The sequence below is a fragment of the Thamnophis sirtalis genome, unplaced genomic scaffold (assembly GCF_051295495.1).
Source record: "Thamnophis sirtalis isolate CommonGarterSnake01/CBP01778 unplaced genomic scaffold, rThaSir2_p1.2 scaffold_14, whole genome shotgun sequence".
NCBI lineage: Eukaryota > Metazoa > Chordata > Lepidosauria > Squamata > Natricidae > Thamnophis > Thamnophis sirtalis.
The window spans coordinates 6444162-6465336 of record NW_028261394.1 but is presented as its reverse complement, the minus strand read 5'-3'; the positions used below and the strand labels follow the sequence as shown (position 1 = coordinate 6465336).

General features: G+C 49.2%; 1 protein-coding gene across 1 annotated transcript in view; it reads left to right on the top strand.

Moving 5' to 3' along the window:
• The window catches only part of TRRAP (transformation/transcription domain associated protein), a 141252-nt gene that overhangs the window by 44226 nt on the left and 75851 nt on the right, over nucleotides 1-21175 (top strand). Inside the window, 12 exon segments of the mRNA XM_087729239.1 lie at nucleotides 104-172; nucleotides 4368-4487; nucleotides 5408-5527; nucleotides 6470-6634; nucleotides 8188-8369; nucleotides 9503-9701; nucleotides 10792-10920; nucleotides 12913-13179; nucleotides 14824-15030; nucleotides 16988-17146; nucleotides 18737-18871; nucleotides 20614-20724. Coding sequence (XP_087585365.1) covers nucleotides 104-172; nucleotides 4368-4487; nucleotides 5408-5527; nucleotides 6470-6634; nucleotides 8188-8369; nucleotides 9503-9701; nucleotides 10792-10920; nucleotides 12913-13179; nucleotides 14824-15030; nucleotides 16988-17146; nucleotides 18737-18871; nucleotides 20614-20724 — 1863 coding nt within the window.

The window sequence follows — 21175 nt, the reverse complement described above, 5'->3', positions numbered from 1 at the left end:
GTCATGGTCAGAAGCGTTCGGGACCAGAAGTTCTACTGCATGCCTGCGAGTCAGGAATCCCAGCATGCAGGATCTGACGGTGTCTCTTTAATCCCTTTTGTAGCAACACCTGCGTAAATGGATGGAGGTGGTGGTCCTAACGCATAAAGGAGGCCAGAGGAGCGATGGAAACGTAAGTCCCAGGTTCTTTTTTGGGGGGGGTCTTTGAACGCGGAAAGAGAGACGCTTACGGTAGAAGGGAGAAACGTCACGTTTAACTGCCAGGTTTCAATTCTTTTCAACTTCATGCATGTTTTTTTCCTAGGATGGAAGCGTTTTTATTTTATTTTTCATAAGGTAGCCCCTCCATGGCATTGAGAGGCAGCTGGTGGGACATGAGCTGATGTAGCTGAAGTGCAAGGAAGGCCCCCTTTCTCTCTCCCCGCTCCCCCGAGTGGATGGTGCGTGAGATCTTTGTGGTGTGGAAAGTGTGGCTGTACCACAACGTTGGCAATTTCTTCTCAGTGAATTGCTTGCTTGGTTGTTCCCAAGCTTCACCCTTGGAAGCTGTTCTGGTTATCTCCACTGGGACTGGAGATAATTACAGAGCACCAATGATGGAGGAAGGAAGGAAGGAAGGAAGGAAGGAAGGAAGGAAGGAAGGAAGGAAGGAAGGAAGGAAGGAAAAATTAGAAGAGGGAGGGAGGAAAAATTAGAAGAGGGAGGGAGGAAGGAAAAATTGGGAGGAAGAGATTGGAAGAAAAGGGAGGGAGGGGGAAGGAAGGAAAAATTAGAAGAAGAGGGAGGAAGGAAGGAAAAATTAGAAGAGGGAGGGAGGAAGGAAAAATTAGAAGAAGGAGGGAGGAAGGAAAAATTAGAAGAGGGAGGATGGAGGAAGGAAGGAAAAATTAGGGGTGGAAGAAATTAGAAGAAGAGGGAAGGAGGGGGGAAGGAAGGAAGGAAAAATTAGAAGAGGGAGGGAGGAAGGAAAAATTAGAAGAGGGGGAGGAAGGAAGAAATGAGAAGGAAGAGGGAGGGAGTGGGGAAGGAAGGATGGGAAAATTAGAAGAGGGAGGAAGGAAGAAATGGGAAGGAGGGAGGGAGTGGGGAAGGAATGGAGGAAGGAAAAATTAGGGAGGGAAGAAAGAAAAAATAGGAGAGAGGAAAGGAAGGAAAAATTGGAGGGAGGGAGGAAAGGAGGAAGGAAGGAAAAAATTGAGGAAGGGACAAAGGAAAGAAAAATTAGGGAGGGAAGGGAGGATAGATACCGATGGTTTTGCTGGGGAATAGTGGCTGGGGAATTCTGGGAGTTGAAGTCCCCAAGTCTCAAAACTTTCCACTTTCGTAGCCCCTGATCCGGTGGGAGGGGGGGGGGTCAAAAGCACTTGCTTCGTCCTATCCTCTCTCCAGAAATCCCTCTCTCCCTTATTTGGACGGTTTCCTTAAAACATTCCGGAAGTTGTGTTTGCGTGTGTGTGAGAATGAACAAGACTGGTGATCACTGGGTGGCCTCTCTGCCACCCTGAACCTGAATTCTGCTTGTCAGTGTCTTGTCCAGCTTTAATCTCAACCCCCCCCTTCCCCCCCTCCCCTCCCTGGCCCACCCCAGTCGGCTTTGGTTTTTGTTTTAATGTTTGGAAATACGGGGGGAAACTCTTGTGTATTCCGTGTGTTGTGTGTGTGTGTGTGTGTGTGTTTTCCAAGAACCAAAAAAAGAAGAGGAAAAAGTTGCTTTTCCCATCCTTAGGACAGTATTGCAGAGTGCAGGAAAAGTTCCTTGTCTTCATTCGGTCAGTTTGAGGTGAGAAAACATGAATTCTGTACTTTAAATACCAGTAAAAAATCAAGTTGTTGGTCTGTTGGTTTGTCTTTTCTTTTCCCCGACTGCAGTCCAAAGCAAACAACACACTCACACACGTTTTGGGTTTCTTCGTTTTTTTTGTTTCTGGCATTTGTGTCCCCCTTTTTTTGTTGTTTGTTCATGCTGTGAATTTTTGTGTTTTCTTTTCTTTTCTTTCTTCTGTTGTTTGGTTCAGCCTGCCGTGGAAGGGGTAGAGGTGAGACTTGATGGTAGAGGCACAAGGGAGTGGTGATTTCTCCTCTCCTCCTCTCCTTCCCCCTCTTTTTCCTTCTCAGCTCCCTCTTTCTCCTCCTCGTCAACCTCCTCCTCCTCCTCCTCCTCCTCACCTTCCTCCTTCTATTCATCCTCCTCCTTCGCTTATCTTCCTCTGTCTCTTCCTTCCTTGTTATCTCTCTCCTGACTTTCCTAGTCATATCCTCCTCCTCCTCCTCTTCCGTCCTTCCCTCCCTCCCCCTCCTTCTGTCCTTCCCTCCCTCCCTTCTTCCCGCCTTCCCACCCCTTCTCCTTCTCATTCCCTCCCTCCCTTCCCCCCTCCTCTTTCTGTCCTTCCCTCTCTCCCTTCTCTCCCCCTCCTTTTTCTGTCCTCCCCTCTCTCCCTTCTCTACCCCTCCTTTTTCTATCCTTCCCTCCCTCCCCCCTCCTTTTTCTATCCTTCCCTCCCTCCCTTCCCTCCCCCTCCTTTTTCTGTCCTTCCCTCCCTCCCCCCTCCTTTTTCTGTCCTCCCCTCTCTCCCTTCCCTCCCCCTCCTTTTTCTGTCCTTCCCTCCCTCCCTTTCCCCCCTCCTCTTTCTGTCCTTCCCTCCCTTCCCTCCCCCTCCTCTTTCTGTCCTTCCCTCCCTCCCTTCCCTCCCCTCCTCTTTCTGTCCTTCCCTCCCCTCCTCTTTCTGTCCTTCCCTCCCCTCCTCTTTCTGTCCTTCCCTCCCTTCCCTCCCACTCTTCTTTCTGTCCTTCCCTCCCCCTCCTTTTTCCGTCCTTCCTTCCGTCCTTTTCCTCTCTTTCTGTCCTTCCTTCCCTCCCTTCCCTCCTCCTCCTCCTTCTGTCCTTCCTTACCTCCCTCCCCTCCCCCTCCTCTTTCCCTCCTTCCCTCCATCCCTTCCCCCTCTTTCTGTCCTTCCCTCCCTCTTCCTCTTCCTTATCCCCTCCCTCTTTCACTTTCTTCCTCTTCCCCCTGTTTTTCCTCCCTGTCCTCCTCCTTCCTCCCTCTTTCCCTCCTTCCTCTTCCTCTCCTTCCTTTCTTCCTTCTTCCCTTCCTTCCCTCCCTTCCTCCTCCTCCTCCTCCTCCCTGTTGTTCCTTTCTATTACCTTTTGGGTCCCATTGTTACCTTTGCTGTGTGTTGTTAGCTGTCCTTGTTGCCCATCGGGGCCGAGTGCATTGTGCCTTTGAGTGCAGTGCTGTGATTTGTCCCCTTGTTTTCTTGTCTGTGAAAGAGTCTGTTTATGTAACACTTGCCGTGCGAAGGACTTTTAAGCATGTTCTTCATTTTTCTTTTCCACTAGGAGATTTTGGTGTGTGTGTGTGTGTGTATTTATATATCTCTGAATGTTTTGAGTTGTCAAATGCCAAACCGCCAAGAAATAACCGAGAGATTCCCCCTTCTGGAAGCTTCTCTAAATCCTTGGAAATGCCGTCACGCCTTTCTAGATTTAATACAGATTTTATTTATTTGGGGTTTTTTGGGGGGCAATCCCCCGTTTAAAAAAAAAAAGCTAGAAAATAGCAGTTTTGGAAAAAGACCTTTTAAAGCAGCTGAGTCCTCATGAATGGCAAGCGTTGGCTTTTAAAGCAGCTAGTCCTCATGAATAGCACAAGTGCCGTGCGGGAGAAAAAAAATCTCTTGACAGTCAGAGAGGTACAGTCTGACCCCACTTCTCTTGTCAATTCCATGAAAAAACAAAGGCGAAAAGATTTCACTGCCCAAACATAACATAACATACACAACACAACACAACACAACACACACACACACATTTTCCAAACCAGTGCAACTCCTTAAATGGCTTGGGGTAAGTAACCATGGTTTAACTCCTCACTCTTTGGCTTACTAGCCATCATCTCCCATGTAGCTTCAGGGGTCAGCCATGGGGTGAAAAAGATTATGTATGTATATGTGTATGTATATATGTTGCATTTGTGCTGATAAATAAATAAAGGGAGACTAGTATAGATCTATTTCAAGCTATTTAGATCTCATCAGCTAGCCATACCCTTACTGGGATTTGAACCTGTGCTGTATTACGTATCAGGCAGTTATATTAACCTCTAAGCCACAGGCTCTCTTCCTTTATCAGCTAGGTGTATACATACATATATACATACATACATACACACACACACATACATACAAACATACACACACACACGGACACACATATATATAGACAGAGAGAGAGAGAGAGGAGAGAGAGAGGGAGAAATAGATAGATAGATAGATAGATAGATAGATAGATAGATAGATAGATAGATAGATAGATAGATAGATAGATAGATAGATGCTGGCCGCTGTCTGATATTTCCGTTTTGTCTGCAGGAAATGAAGATTTGCTCAGCAATTATAAACCTGTTTCATCTGATCCCAGCTGCTCCCCAGACCCTGGTCAAGCCTTTGCTGGAAGTGGTAATGAAAACGGAACGAGCCATGTTGATTGAGGTAAAAGGACCCTGATTTCCTTAATGTTTTCCAAATTACAGTTGTTCTATTTTTTTCTCCCTCCCTCCCTCCCTTCTCCCTTTTTCCTTCCTTCCTTCCTCCATCCCTCCCTTCCTTCCTCCTTTCCTCCTTTCCTCCCTCCTTTCCCCCTTCTCCCTTTTTACTTCTTTCCCCCATCCCTACCTTCCTTCCTTCCTTTCTTCTTCCAGCCCTCTCTTCTCCTTTTCCTTCCTTCCTTCCTTCCTCCCTCCCTTCCTCCCTTCTCCCTTTTTCCTTCCTTCCTCCCTCCCTTCCTCCTTTCATCCCTTCTTCCCTTCTCCCTTTTTCCTTCCTTCCTCCATCCCTCCCTTCCTCCTTTCCTCCCTACCTCCTTACTCCCTTTTTCCTTCCTTCCTCCATCCCTCCCTTCCTTTCTTCCTCCAGCCCTCTCGTCTCCCTTTTTCCTCCCTCCCTCCCTCCCTTCTCCCTTTTTCCTTCCTTCCTCCGTCCCTTCCTTCCTTTCTTCCTCCAGCCCTCTCTTCTCCCTTTTTCCTTCCTCCTTCCGTCCCTTCTCCCTTTTTCCTTCCTTCCTCCGTCCCTTCCTTCCTTTCTTCCTCCAGCCCTCTCTTCTCCCTTTTTCCTTCCTTCCTCCGTCCCTTCCTTCCTTTCTTCCTCCAGCCCTCTCTTCTCCCTTTTTCCTTCCTCCTTCCGTCCCTACCTTCCTTCCTTTCTTCCTCCAGCCCTCTCTTCTCTCTTTACCTTCCTTCCTCCTTTCCTCCCTCCCTTCTCTCTTTTTCCTTCCTTCCTCCGTCCCTCCCTCCCTCCCTTCCTTCCTCCAGCCCTCTCTTCTCCCTTTTTCCTTCCTCCCTCCTTCCCTCTTAAAAACCAACCGGTGGCACTTTCCACCCACTCACATGTTAACTTTGCAACCCACTGTGCAGGCTGGCAGCCCCTTCCGAGAACCACTGATAAAGTTTCTGACCCGCCATCCGTCTCAGACGGTGGAGCTCTTTATGATGGAAGCGACCTTGAATGATCCACAGTGGAGCAGGATGTTCATGGTAAGAACCAGCTTACCACCAAGGCTCTTAAATGGCAGTTTAGCATGGAGGCCTTGGGCCACGGGTGAAATTCAGCAGGTTTTGACAGGTTCTGGAGAACCGGTAGCGGAAATTTTGAGTAGTTCGGAGAACTAGCAAATACCACCTCTGGCTGGCCCCAGAGTGAGGTGGGAGTGGAGATTTTGCAGTATCCTTCCCCTGGAACGGGAAGGGAATGGGGATTTTGCAGTATCCATCCCCTGGAGCGGGAAGGGAATGGGGATTTTGCAGTATCCATCCCCTGGAGTGAGGAGGGAATGGAGATTTTGCAGTATCCTTCTCCCTGGAGCGGGGAGGGAATGGGGATTTTGCAGTATCCATCCCCTGGAGTGAGGAGAGAATTAAGATTTTGCAGTATCCTTCTCCCTGGAGCGGGGAGGGAATGGGGATTTTGCAGTATCCTTCCCCTGGAGCGGGGAGGGAATGGGGATTTTACAGTATCCATCCCCTGGAGTGAGGAGAGAATTAAGATTTTGCAGTATCCTTCTCCCTGGAGCGGGGAGGGAATGGGGATTTTGCAGTATCCTTCCCCTGGAGCGGGGAGGGAATGGGGATTTTGCAGTATCCTTCCCCTGGAGTGAGGAGAGAATTAAGATTTTGCAGTATCCTTCTCCCTGGAGCGGGGAGGGAATGGGGATTTTGCAGTATCCTTCCCCTGGAGCGGGGAGGGAATGGAGATTTTACAGTATCCTTCCCCTGGAGCGGGGAGGGAATGGAGATTTTGCAGTATCCTTCCCCTGCCACGCCCACCAAGCGATGCCCACAGAACCAGTAGTAACAACAAATTGAATTTCATCACTGTCTTGGGCCTTTTTCGTAAACGTTTCGTGGCTATCCTCACCCAACAATTTTTCTTTTTCTTTCTCCACTTTCAAAAAACTCCAATGACTCCTGAAACTCCAGAGTTTTTTAAAACACAAAGACGCCAAGCCTTTGCGGGACGTCCTGGCGGCAAACCCCAACCGTTTTATCACCTTACTCTTACCTGGCGGGACCCAGACGGCTGTTCGGCCTGGTTCCCCCAGCACCAGCACCATGCGGCTCGATCTCCAGTTTCAAGCCATTAAGGTACCGTAATTTCTGTTTTAACACGGGGTGCTAAATAAAAGGTACTCAGCTGGGTTTAAGAGAGCCCTGGTGGCACAGTGGTTGGACGGCAGTATTGCAATTCACTGCCCACTGGCAGCAGTTTGATCCTGACCGGCTGCAGGTTGATTCAGCCTTCCAAGGTTGGTAAAATTAGGACCCAGATTGTTGGGTGCAAATGGGCTGACTCTGTAAACTGGTTAGAGAGGGCTGGAAAGCACTGTGAAGTGGTATATAAGTCAGCTATTGCTGGTAAAGGTAGGTAGGTAGGTAGGTAGGTAGGTAGGTAGGTAGGTAGGTAGGTAGGTAGGTAGGAAGGAAGGAAGGAAGGAAGGAAGGAAGGAAGGAAGCCGTGGTGGCACAGTGGGTATTGCAGGCTCATTGTTCCAACTGCCAGCAGTTCGATCCTGACCAGCTGCAGGTTGACTCAGCCTTCCATCCTTCCGAGGTGGGTAAAATGAGGACCCAGATTGTTGGGGGCAAAAGGCTGACTCTGTAAACCGCTTAGAGAGGGCTGTAAAAGCACTGTGAAGCGGTATATAAGTCTGCTATTCCTTGTGAAGGTAGGTAGGTAGGTAGGTAGGTAAAAAAGATGGATGGATGGATGGATGGATGGATGGAAGGAAGGAAGGAAGGAAGGAAGGAAGGAAGGAAGGAAGGAAGCAAGCCGTGGTGGCACAGTGGTTAGAATGCAGTATTGCAGGCTCATTGTGCCAACTGCCAGCAGTTCGATCCTGACCGGCTCCAGGTTGACTCAGCCTTCCATCCTACTGAGGTGGATCAAATGAAGACCCAGATTGTTGGGGGAAGAGGCTGACTCTCTAAACATCTCAGAGAGGACTGTAAAGCACTGGGAAGTGGTATATAAGTCTGCTATAGCTTGTAAAGGTAGGTAGGTAGGTAGGGAGGGAGGGAGGGAGGAAGGAAGGAAGGAAGGAAGGAAGGAAGGAAGGAAGGAAGGAAGGAAGGAAGGAAAGGAAGGAAAGAAGGAAGGAAGCCAGCCATGGTGGCACAGTGTTAGAATGCAGAACTTCAAGCTGACTTTCCACTGCCAGCAGTTCGATCCTGAGAGGCTCCAGGTCGACTCAGCCTTCCATCCTTCCGAGGTGGGTAAAATGAGGACGCAGATTATTGGGGGCAAATAGGCTGACTCTGTAAACCGCTTAGAGAGGGCTGTAAAAACCCTGTGAAGCGGTATATAAGTCTATTGCTACGGCCTCAGCCTTCCATCCTTCCGAGGTCAGTTGGGGGCAAGATGCTGACTTTGCCAACCGCTTTGAGAACATTAAACGGACATCAACTGATCACCCGCCGAAAGGCAATTTACCTTGGGTTTCTTCTTCTTCTTCTTCTTCTTCTTCTTCTTCTTCTTCTTCTTCTTCTTCTTCTTCTTCTTCTTCTTCTTCTTCTTCTTCTTCTTCTTCTTCTCCTCCTCCTCCTCCTCCTCCTCCTCCTCCTCCTCCTCCTCCTCCTCCTCCTCCTCCTTCTCCTTCTCCTTCTCCTTCTGCTTCTTCTTCTTCTTCTTCTTCCAACAGATCATCAGCATCATCGTCAAGAACGATGAATGCTGGCTGGCCAACCAGCATTCCTTGGTGAGCCAACTGAGGCGCGTGTGGGTCAGCGAGACTTTCCAAGAGAGGCACCGGAAGGAGAACATGGCGGCCACCAATTGGAAGGAGCCGAAACTCCTGGCCTACTGCTTACTGAATTATTGCAAGTGCGTCTTTTGGAGAGGGGGGTCATTCAAACGGAGCACACACACACACAGCCTTTCTGGTTATGGATGGACCTCATCCGGTGGGCCGGTCCCTCCCTCTCGCAGGGAACTCCAAGGGGGAATGGGATGAAGCTCCGGAGGGAAGAGGGGGTCTCAGCCCCGTTGGTCTTAGGAGGAGGGGGGGGTAGGTAGGGAGAAATAAATGAAATAGACGATTTCTTACAGGCTTGTCTGTAAAATTTAGTGTTTGTAAAATTGAGGTGCCTTCCTTCCCTTTCCCCAACTTTTCTTTCCCTTTGCTTTCTTCTCTCCTTCCTCTTTTCTTTCTTTCCTTCCCTCCCATCTCCTTTTCTCCTCTTCCTTTCTTTTCCTTTCCTTTCTTCTCTCCTTCCTCTTTTCCTTCTTTCCTTCCCTCCGTCTCCCTTTCTCCTCTCCCTTTCTTTTCCTTTCCTCCCCCCCTTCCCTTCTAATTTTTCTTTTCCTTCCTTCCATCCCTCCCTTTCTAATTTTTCCCTCCTTCCCTCCAATTTTTCCTCCCTCCCTCCCATCTTCTACTTTATCCTTTCCTTCCTTCCCTCACTCCCTTTCTAATTTTTTCCTCCTTTCCTTCCTTCCCTCCCTCCATTCTTCTAATTTTTCCTTTCCTTCCTTCCATCCCTTCCTCTCTTTCTAATTTTTCCTTCCCTCCCCTTTCCTCCCTCCAATTTTCTTTCCTCCCTCCCTCCCTTCCTCCTTCCTTTCCATCTTCTACTTTATCCTGTCTTTCCTTTCCTCCCTCCCTTCCCTCCCCCTCCTCTTTCTGTCCTTCCCCCGTCTCTTCCCCCTCTTTCTGTCCTTCCTTCTTTCCTTCCCTCCCTCTTCCTCTTCCTCATCTCCTCCCTCCCTTCCTCCTCCTCTTCCCCCTCCTTTTCCTCCCTCTTTCTCTCCCTCCTCCTCCTCTCCTTCCTTCCTTCTTTCCTTCCTTCCTTCCTTCCTTCCTTCCTTCCTTCCTTCCTTCCTTCCTTCCTTCCTCCCTCCCTTCCTCCCTTCCTCCCTCCCTCTCCCGTCCTCCTTTCCCCTCAGGAACAAGGCAGGCCCTTTTCCCTCACAAGGGGACTCTCTTCACCCCTGGTTTTCCCTCCTCAACCCCCCAGGAGGAACTACAACGACATCGAGCTGCTCTTCCAGCTGCTCCGGGCCTTCACCGGCCGCTTCCTCTGCAACCTGACCTTCCTGAAGGAGTACATGGAGGAAGACATCCCCAAAAGTTACACCATCGCCCAGAAGAGGGCGCTGTTCTTCCGCTTTGTCGACTTCAGCGATCTCGGTTTCGGCGACGAGCTAAAAGCCAAGGTGAGAAAACGCCAACTCGGCCCTTCCTCCTTCTCCAGCCACAAGGAGCTCCTGCCTTTAAGGGTTTACCCAGGCAGCCCTCGACTTACAACAGTTCATTTAATGACCGTTCAAAGTTACAATGGCACTTTCGACAAAAATGACTTACGACCGTTTTCCCCTCTACCTCCTGATCAAAATTCATACACTTTTGGCAACTGGCTCGTACTTATGACGGTTGCAGCATCCCGGGGGTCACGTGTTTCCCCCTTTTTCACCAGCAAAGCCAACGGGGAAGGCAAGAGCACCCTGTTACTAGCGTAACCTCGCCCGTGATTCACTTAACAACGGTGGCAAGAAAGCCCTGAAACAAGGGGGAAGAACTCACTTCATAATATCTCACTCAGTAACAAAAATAGGAGGCTCAATTATGATTGTAAGTTGAGGACTTTGAGGGACGCGGTGGCTCAGGGGCTAAGACGCTGAGCTTGTCGGTCAGAAAGGTCGGCAGTTCGGCGGTTCGAATCCCTAGCGCCGCCTAATGGAGGGAGCTCCCGTGACTTGTCCCAGCTTCTGCCAAGCTAGCAGTTCAAAAGCACGTAAAAATGCAAGTAGAATAAATAGGAGCCATCTTTGGTGGGAAGGGAAGAGCATTCTGTGCGCCTTCGGAGTTTAATCATGCCGGTCACATGACCACGGAGACGTCTTTGGACAGCGCTGGCTCTTCGGCTTTGAAACGGAGATGAGCACCGCCCTCTAGAGTCGGGAACGACTAGCACATATGTGCGAGGGGAACCTTTACCTTTAAGTTGAGGACTATCTGTCATTAGCTGGTCCACTTCTGGAAGAATTTTGTACCCATGGAACCGAAATAAGGATAAAAGTCAGGAATTGATCCGACTCCTTTCCAAATATGCCTCTTTGGGGATATGGGTGCCTGAAGCTTTTCTGCGAAAGAGATTGAATGTCAAGAGGGATCTTCACGTCCTTTGGAGATCTACTTAGGCTTCTCTCTTCCTAATATTGTAGCTCGTTGACTCCCTTCTGGGTTACACCTGGGCAGGTTTAAAAAAACCCTTCTTTCCTTTTCCTTTCCCCTGGGCGCATGTAGGTTCTGCAGTACATCCTGAATCCTGCTTTCCTGCACAGCTTTGAAAAGGGGGAAGGGGAGCAGCTTCTGGGGCCCCCCAATCCCGAAGGAGACAACCCTGAGAGCATCACCAGTGTGTTCATAACAAAGGTAGTTTTGTCTGTCTGTCTGTCTTGTCTGTCTGTCTGTCTGTCTGTCTGTCTGTCTGTCTCTATCTATCTATCTATCTATCTATCTATCTATCTATCTATCTATCTATCTATCTATCAGCTATCTATCAGCTATCTATCTATCTATCTATCTATCTATCTATCTATCTATCTATCTATCTATCTATCTATCTATCTATCTATCATCTATACCATCCATCCATCCATCCATATCTATGTATCTATGTATCTATGTATCTATCATCTGTCTGTCTGTCTGTCTGTCTGTCTGTCTGTCTGTCTGTCTCTATCTCTATCTATCTATCTATCTATCTATCTATCTATCTATCTATCTATCTATCTATCTATCTATCTATCTATCTATCTATCTATCTACCTTCTATTTATATTTATCTGTCTTGTCTGTCTCTCTATCATCCATCCATCTCTCTCTGTATCTATCCATCCATCCATCCATCCATCCATCCATCCATCCATCCATCCATCCATCCATCCATCCATCCATGTCTCTATCTATCTATCTATCTATCTATCTATCTATCTATCTATCTATCTATCTATCTATCTATCTATCTATCTATCTATCTATCTAGTTATCTATCTATGTATTTCTGTCTATCTATCTATCTATCTATCTATCTATCAGCTATCTATCAGCTATCTATCTATCTATCTATCTATCTATCTATCTATCTATCTATCTATCTATCTATCTATCTATCATCTATACCATCCATCCATCCATCCATATCTATGTATCTATGTATCTATGTATCTATCATCTGTCTGTCTGTCTGTCTGTCTGTCTGTCTGTCTGTCTGTCTCTGTCTCTATCTATCTATCTATCTATCTATCTATCTATCTATCTATCTATCTATCTATCTATCTATCTATCTATCTATCTATCTATCTATCTATCTATCTATCTATCTATCTATCTATCTACCTTCTATTTATATTTATCTGTCTTGTCTGTCTCTCTATCATCCATCCATCTCTCTCTGTATCTATCCATCCATCCATCCATCCATCCATCCATCCATCCATCCATCCATCCATCCATCCATCCATCCATGTCTCTATCTATCTATCTATCTATCTATCTATCTATCTATCTATCTATCTATCTATCTATCTATCTATCTATCTATCTATCTATCTATCTATCTATCTATCTAGTTATCTATCTATGTATTTCTGTCTATCTATCTATATCTATCTATCTATCTATCTATCTATCTATCTATCTATCTATCTATCTATCTATCTATCTATCTATCTATCTATCTATGTTTATATCTATCTTTCTATCTTCTATTTATATCTATCTGTCTTGGCTGTCTCTCTATCATCCATCCATCCATCTCTCTCTCTCTGTATCTATCCATCCATTCATCCATGTCTGTCTGTCTGTCTATATCTATCTATCTATCTATCTATCTATCTATCTATCTATCTATCTATCTATCTATCTATCTATCTATCTATCTATCTATCTATCTATCCTATTTATATCTATATGTCTTATCTGCCTCTCTCTCTATTATCCATCCATCCATCTCTCTCTGTATCCATCCATCGATCCATCGATCCATCCATCTATCTCCATCCATCTATTGTCTGTCTGTCTTTCTCCATCTATCTATAATCTCTGTCTGTCTGTTTGCCTGTTTGTCCGTCCATCCATCTATCTCTAATCTCCATCTCTCTGTCTTTCTTTCGATGTCTGTCTCTCTGCCCATGGGGAACCCAGGTTCACTTAACAACCAGATTCACTAACCCATCAACGGCAGTGATTCACTTAACAACCGCGGCCAAAAAAGGCCGCAACATGGGGGGGGGGAGGCAAAACCTGCTTAACCAACATCTCCCATAACCACAGACATATTGGTGCTCAGCGGTGGTCGTACATTCGAGGACTGCCCATAGGCGCTTCTGGACCTTTCTCTTCCCCTCCCTTTGGGCGATTCAGGTTCTGGATCCAGAAAAGCAAGCCGACATGCTGGATTCGCTCCGGATTTACCTCCTGCAGTTCGCCACTTTGCTGGTCGAACACGCCCCGCACCACATTCACGACAACAACAAGAACCGCAACAGCAAACTGCGCCGCCTGATGACCTTCGCTTGGCCATGCTTGCTCTCCAAAGCCTGCGTGGACCCAGCCTGCAAGTACAGCGGGCACCTGCTCCTGGCTCACATCATTGCCAAATTCGCCATCCACAAAAAGATCGTCCTGCAGGTACGTGCGGGGCAGTGGTGGGTTTCAAATTTTTTTCGAACCTACTCTGTGGGTGTGGTCTCCTTTGTGGGAGTGGCTTGCTGGCCATGTGACCTGGTGGGAGTGGCTTGCCGGCCATGTGTTTTCTTTCTTTCTTTCTTTCTTTCTTTCTTTCTCTCTTTCCTTCCTTTTGTCTCTCTGTCCCTTTTTCCTTTTTTTCTTTCATCTCTCACTTTTTCTTTCTTTTTTCTTTTTTTATTTCTTCCTTTCTTTCTGTGTGTGTGTGTGTGTGTGTGTGTGTGTGTGTGTTGGGTTTCAAAAATTTTTGGAACCTCTTCTGTAGGTGTGGCCTGCTTTCTGGTGGAACCTCTTCTAACCGGTTCGGTAGATTTGACGAACCGGTTCTACCGAACTGGTGCGAACTGGTAGGAACCCACCTCTGGTGCGGGGTGAATAAAGGGGGGGGCACTCTTTGGAAGCAGCCTTCCGCCATCGTGGTAGTTCTGGGTTTACCCAGTCCTGCTTTTTTTCTGTTCTCCTGTCCACAAAGGATGAAGGGTCTGAATTAGGTAGGCATGATGATAGCAACAGCGCTTAGACTTATATACCGCTTTACAGCCCTCTCTAAGCGGTTTACAGAGTCAGCCTCTTGCCCCCCAACAATCTGGGTCCTCATTTTACCCACCTCGGAAGGATGGAAGGCTGAGTTGACCTTGAGTTGGTCAGGATTGAACTCCTGGCAGCGGGCAGAGTAAGCTGGCAATATTCTAATCATTGTGCCACCATTGCAAGGAAGGAAGGGAAAGGAAAGGAAATAAGGAAGGAAGGAAGGAAGGAAGGAAGGAAGGAAGGAAGGAAGGAAGGGAGGGAAATAGCAATTGCATTTAGACTTATATACTGCTTCACAGTGCTTTTACAGCCCTCTCTAAGGGGTTTGCAGAGTCAGCCTCTTTCCCCCAACAATCTGGGTCCTCATTTTACCCACCTCGGGAAGGATGGAAGGCTGAGTCCAACCTTGAGCTTGGTGAGATCAAACTGCCAAATTGCAGGCAGCCGGCAGTCAGCAGAAGTAGCCTGCAGTAGTGCGCACTGACCACTGTGCCATCATGCCTGTTCTATGACAATGTTATCCATGCAGTTGTGTCTAACTCTTAGTGATTTAATGGGCCAGGTCTCCGTACCTTCTGCACATTGAAATCATGCCTACCTTAAAAAATAACAGAGTTGGAAGGGACCTTGGAGGTCTTCTAGTCCAACCCCTTGCTCAGACAGGAGATCCTATACCATTCCGGTTGTCCAAACTCTACACCACTTCAGACAAATGGTTATCCAACATTATCTTAAAGACTTCCAGTGTTGGAGCATTCACAACTTCCGGCGGCAAGTTGTTCCACTGATTAATGTTTCTAACTGTCAGGAAATTTCTCCTCAGTTCTAAGTTGCTTCTCTCCTTGATTAGTTTCCACCCATTGCTTCTTGTTCTACCCTCAGGTGCCTTGGAGAATAGCTTGACTCCCTCTTCTTTGTTGCAGCCCCTGAGATCTTGGAAGACTGCTATCATGTCTCCCCTAGTCCTTCTTTCTCTTAAACTAGATATACCCAGTTCTGCAACCGTTCCTCATATGCTTTAGTCTCCAGTCCCCTCATCCTCTTCCTTCCGTTCAGGTGTTCCACAGTCTCTTGAAGGCTCATGCAATGGAGGCTCGGATCATTGTCAGACAAGCCATGGCTATCTTGACCCCTGCGGTACCTGCTCGAATGGAGGATGGCCACCAGATGTTGACCCACTGGACCAGGAAGATCATCGTGGAAGAAGGCCACACAGTGCCTCAACTGGTCCACATCTTGCACCTGATAGTTCAGCACTTTAAGGTAGGGACGCAGCCTGTACAAAGCAGGGGGCCGCTGTGCTACTCTTAGCTGCCTCTTAACTACTCTTACTACTCTTAGCTGCCTCTTAACTACTCTTAGCAGTTTCTGCAGTGACCGAAGTTACAATGGCACTGTCAGCATTCCAAATATCATGCAGAATTAAATCAGAGTCCAAGGCGGAGCTATCCTTAAAGTTCCAATTTAATAAGACAGACACGTTGGCAACGGCTGTGGAATCCCAAATCTGAAAAACTTCCTGGGATTCCACCCAGTTGAAAGTCATGATCTTGCCCCCACACCCATAAATCCATCACATGGTCCAATTTTCTTCTTCCACGCTGGCATCTCCACCCAGCTGCTTCCGGTCAGGTGCAGAGGTGCGGAGACAAAAGATGACCTTGGGCTTCTAGAAAAGAATGAGAACAACACATTCCACCATTCTACTCCTTTCTATTCCCCCCTTCCCAACTACTACAGTAATGAAACAGCATAATGAAATAAGAGAGAGTGTGGCAGGCCAAAGATCCTAAAAGGGATATAACTGCAGCCTGACAGGCACAGGGATGGATATAGCCGTGACCCGACAAATGCACGCATGACAAATGCGCGCCGACAAAACTGCAGCAAGAAAACCGCGACGTCAAAACCGCGCCCACAACAGCGCGCCGACGAAAGCGCAATTAGGGTTAAGGTAAGGGTTAGGGTTAGGATTAAGTTCAGGGTTAGGTTTAGGCTTAGGGTTAGGGTTAGAGTTATTACGTTGTTTTCGCGTTGTTTGTTGATGGCGCGCTTTCAGCGGCACGCTGTTGTGGGCATGCTGTTGTTGGCGCGCTGTTGTGTGTGCAATTTCAATGTCGTGGTTTTCTCGCCGCGGTTTTGTCGGCGCGCATTTGTCGGTGAACCGGATATAGCAAAGGACTGGCCCGCGGTGCCTCTGGCAGCCGAAACAAGGTGCGGGGAGGAGCACGTGCCCCCCCACACCCCTTTTTCTGCCTGGACAGCCTCCTGCAGCACTCAGCCAGCCGAAATGGGCCCCCCATACCCTGTTTTGGCCGGCAGAGAGCTGCAGGAGGCACCCGTCCCATCTCTTCCCGACCCATGGCTGGCCTACGGAGGAGAACTACGATGCTGATCCAGCTGTCGAAGAGATCCAGTTTGACACCTCTCTAGTATAGTACCCTGTTTCCCCCGAAAACAAGACCTCCCCGGATAATAAGCCCCATCGGGCTTTTGTGCGCATGCGCTGAAATAAGCCCTTCCCAAAAATATTGCAACACAGCAACAGCCATGAGGTGATCACGCTCACCGCCTCCTGCACCTCAAAAATAATAAGACCTCCGAAAATAAGGCCAAGCACTTATTTCGGGGGTCAAAAGAAAATTAGACCCTGTCTTATTTTCAGGGACATACATATATACATACATAGATACATACATACATACATGATAGGCAAGTTTGCAAGTTTAATAACATTTATATGCTGCCCAATCCCGTAGGAATTCGGGCGGCTTACAGTACAGAATAAATCGTAAGAAAAAAAAAGATACACTCTGTTCTAAATGGGGCTGGACCGTATTTTGGGGTCAACAGCCCCAGGCCTGCCGGAACAGCCAGGTTTAGTGGCTTTCCGGAAGGCCGAGAGAGTGGGAAGGGTCCGGATCTCTGCGGGGAGATCGTTCCACAGGACCGGTGCAGCTACAGAGAAAGACCTCCCCCGAGTAGTCGCCAACCGGCATTGCCCGGTCGACGGTACCCGAAGGAGGCCCAGCCTGTGAGATCTTATGGGTCGTTGGGAGGTATGTGGCAGGAGGCGGTCCCGTAGGTATCCAGGAAGGCAGGCAAGCAGACAGACACAGTATAGATTAAAAAAAAGAATATTTCGCTAGCGCCTTTCTCAGCCAAAAGGGCCAGGTTTGGAGCAATTTTCCCCGAGCTCTTCTGCGACATTCCTTTGCAGGTGTACTACCCGGTGAGACACCACTTAGTGCAGCACATGGTCAGCGCCATGCAGAGGTTGGGCTTCACTCCCAGCGTGACCATCGAGCAGAGGAAGCTGGCGGTGGATCTGGCGGAAGTGATCATCAAGTGGGAATTGCAACGGATCAAAGATCAGCAGGTAAACCCATCGGGGGAAGCTGCCTGCGGGAATTGGGGGAAGGAACGAATGTGTTGCGTCTTGTCGGCCACTGGCATCTCCAGCAACCGAAGAAGAGGAAGAGGAGGAGTGGGAGTCAGGGTCAGCATCAAGGCAACCTTAGAGAGGGAAGAGGGAATGGAGCTGGCAGAGAGAGAGAGAGAGGGAGGGAGGGAGGGAGGGAGGGAGGAGGAGGAGGAGGAGGAGGAGGAGGAAGGGAGGATGGGAGGGAGGAGCCTGGGCCGTCCGTCAGCCCTCAGATGGAGAGTCAACAGCCCCCAGGTCTGGAGGTGGCTGATGAGGAAGGGGAGGAACAGCTAGGTCCACTGCCTGATGCACAGATGCACAGAAGGCAGAGGAGAGGAGAGCAGTAGAAATCTATGGGCCGGTCCTTGGGACGGAAGAGCCACCGCTGCTAGCGAAGCCCCCACCCGCTATCTCTGGGGATAAAAGGCAGGGGGCGGAGATGAATAGGTGTGCAGAAGACAGAGGGGAGAGGAGAGCAGTGGAAATTTATGGGCCGGTCCTCAGGACGGAAGAGCCACCGCTGCTAGCAAAGCCCCACCCTAGCTCTGGGGATAAAAGGCATGGGGAGGAGATGAATAGGTGTGCAGAAGACAGAGGGGAGAGGAGAGCTGTGGAAATCTATGGGCCGGTTGTTGGGACAGAAGAGCCACCGCTGCTAGCGAAGCCCCACCCTAGCTCTGGGGATAAAAGGCAGAGGGCGAGGTGAATAGGTGTGCAGAAGACAGAGGGGAGAGGAGAGCTGTGGAAATCTATGGGCCGGTTGTTGGGACAGAAGAGCCACCGCTGCTAGCAAAGCCCCACCCTAGCTCTGGGGATAAAAGGCAGGGGGCGGAGATGAATAGGTGTGCAGAAGACAGAGGGGAGAGGAGAGCTGTGGAAATCTATGGGCTGGTTGTTGGGACAGAAGAGCCACCACTGCTAGCGAAGCCCCACCCTAGCTCTGGGGATAAAAGGCAGGGGGCGGAGATGAATAGGTGTGCAGAAGACAGAGGGGAGAGGAGAGTACTGGAAATCTATGGGCCAGTCCTTGGGACGGAATAGCCACTGCTGCTAGCGAAGCCCCCACCCCCTATCTCTGGAGAGAAAAGGCAGAGGGCGGAGATGAATAGGTGTGCAGAAGACAGAGGGGAGAGGAGAGCAGTGGAAATCTATGGGCCGGTCCTCAGGACGGAAGAGCCACCGCTGCTAGCGAAGCCCCACCCTAGCTCTGGGGATAAAAGGCAGAGGGCGGAGATGAATAGATGTGGCAGAGGAGAGGAGAGCAGTGGAAATCTATGGGCCGGTCCTTGGGACGGAAGAGCCACCGCTGCTAGCGAAGCCCCACCCTAGCTCTGGGGATAAAAGGCAGGGGGCGGAGATGAATAGGTGTGGCAGACAACTATTCATCTCCCCACTGGACGGATTTGTTAAACTTTGGTGAGAGAGAAACTTGGAATCACTTCAGAGGGTTTTCTGTGTTTGGGAAGGTGGGTCAGAACAGAATGGGGGCGATTTCCGATTCCTGAGCCTCTGCTTTCTCCCTTTCTTTCCCCCCTCCCCCCAAAGCCGGATTCAGACATGGACCCGGGGGCCAGTGGCGAGGGCGGGAGTACTGCCTCGTCGGCGGTGAAAAGAGGACTCTCGGTGGATTCCGGTCAGGAAGTGAAGCGGTTCCGAACGGCGACCGGGGCAATGAGCGCAGTAAGGATTTTGGGGTTGGGGGCTTCCCGTCCCTCGTTTCTTTTTATTCCCTGGGGGGCTTGTGCTGCTTTTCCTTGCGAAGGAGCCCAGAGAACTTTCATTCCCTGTACTTCTTTTTAATCCCACTTTTATTTTGTATTTTTATGAATAATTCAGATTGGCAAACGTAGTTAATGCTCTTTCCTCCTGCTGTTTTCTCCGCAGAGACAGCCCGATCAGGTGGGTTGGGCAGAGAGAGAGAGAGAGAGTCACTGGCCTCAAATCACCCAGCCGATTCTCAGGCTAAGGCAGGACTAGAACTCACCGTCTCCTGGTGATTGGCCCAAACCTATCCAGTTGGCTTTTATGCCTAGGGCAGGATTAGAACTCACCGTCTCCTGGTGATTGGCCCAAACTCATCCAGTTGGCTTTCATGCCTAGAGCAGGACTAGAACTCACCGTCTCCTGGTGATTTGCCCAAACTCACCCAGTCGGCTTTCATGCCTAGGGCAGGACTAGAACTCACTGTCTCCTGGTGATTGGCCCAAAGTCACTCAGCCGGCTTTCATGCCTAGGGCAGGACTAGAACTCCCAGTCTCCTGGTGATTGGCCCAAAGTCACTCAGCTGGCTTTCATGCCTAGGGCAGGACTAGAACTCCCAGTCTCCTGGTGATTGGCCCAAACTCATCCAGTCGGCTTTCATGCCTAGGGCAGGACTAGAACTCACCGTCTCCTGGTGATTGGCCCAAACCTATCCAGTTGGCTTTCATGCCTAGAGCAGGACTAGAACTCGCGGTCTCCTGGTGATTGGCCCAAAGTCACTCAGCCGGCTTTCATGCCTAGGGCAGGACTAGAACTCCCAGTCTCCTGGTGATTGGCCCAAACTCATCCAGTCGGCTTTCATGCCTAGGGCAGGACTAGAACTCCCAGTCTCCTGGTGATTGGCCCAAACTCATCCAGTCGGCTTTCATGCCTAGGGCAGGACTAGAACTCACCGTCTCCTGGTGATTGGCCCAAACTCATCAGTCGGCTTTCATGCCTAGGGCAGGACTAGAACTCCCAGTCTCCTGGTGATTGGCCCAAACTCATCCAGTCGGCTTTCATGCCTAGGGCAGGACTAGAACTCACCGTCTCCTGGTGATTGGCCCAAAGTCACTCAGCTGGCTTTCATGCCTAGGGCAGGACTAGAACTCCCAGTCTCCTGGTGATTGGCCCAAACTCATCCAGTCGGCTTTCATGCCTAGGGCAGGACTAGAACTCACCGTCTCCTGGTGATTGGCCCAAACTCATCCAGTTGGCTTTCATGCCTAGGGCAGGACTAGAACTCACCGTCTCCTGGTGATTGGCCCAAACTCATCCAGTTGGCTTTCATGCCTAGGGCAGGACTAGAACTCACCGTCTCCTGGTGATTGGCCCAAAGTCACCCAGCTGGCTTTCATGCCTAGGGCAGGACTAGAACTCACCGTCTCCTGGTGATCGGCCCAAAGTCACCCAGCTGCTTTCATGCCTAAAACGGAACTAGAACTCACCGTCTCCCAGTTTCTAGCCAAGTCCCTTCACCAGTAGACCAAACTGTTGATTAAAGAACATTTAAAAAAAAAGGGGGGGAATAATTGGCCATAAAACTCAGAAATCCTCAAAATAAGGACCCAGGAAGTGCAGAAAAACTGAAGGACCAAGTGCGCCTGGTGACATAAGTAGAGCACCTTGACTTGGGTGCCTGTTCTGTTGTAACATCTGGCTAACCTTTCCCATGTCCTCAGGTGTTCGGCCGGAGTCAGTCCCTATCTGGTGCAGATGCTCTCTTCTCCAAATCTATCGATAAGCAACATACCGACACGGTGATCAATTTCCTGATCAGAATTGCTTGCCAGGTACGATGCTCTTCTGAAGTAAACACGGTCTGGCTTGATTAGTATCAGAGTGTTGTGGCCCGTGTTCTGACCCCCCTCGTCCCACACCAAAGCACGCCGAGACAAAGATACTTCAAGGATTTATTAACACAAAGACAAGACCTTGGCAGCAATCCAGCCTTCCAAGCTCGCCACGAGAGTTCTCCAACTTTAGTGAATACGTTGACTTCTGCAAAGAGGGGCGTGTGCACAATCATTCCTTTTATAGTCTTGAGAGGAGCCTAATTACCACCAGCTGAGTGCAATTATCTCCTGTAACTGCGTAACTGTTCCTTACGCCTATCAGCTCTTCGGTGCCGGGCATCTAGGAACAACTCCCTTGGATCCTCCCCACTGCTCCAATGCATGACGTCCGGATCACACTCCTTTGTCTCCTCCCTGCTGGTCCAATGCTCAGGAGCCTCCTGGTGGC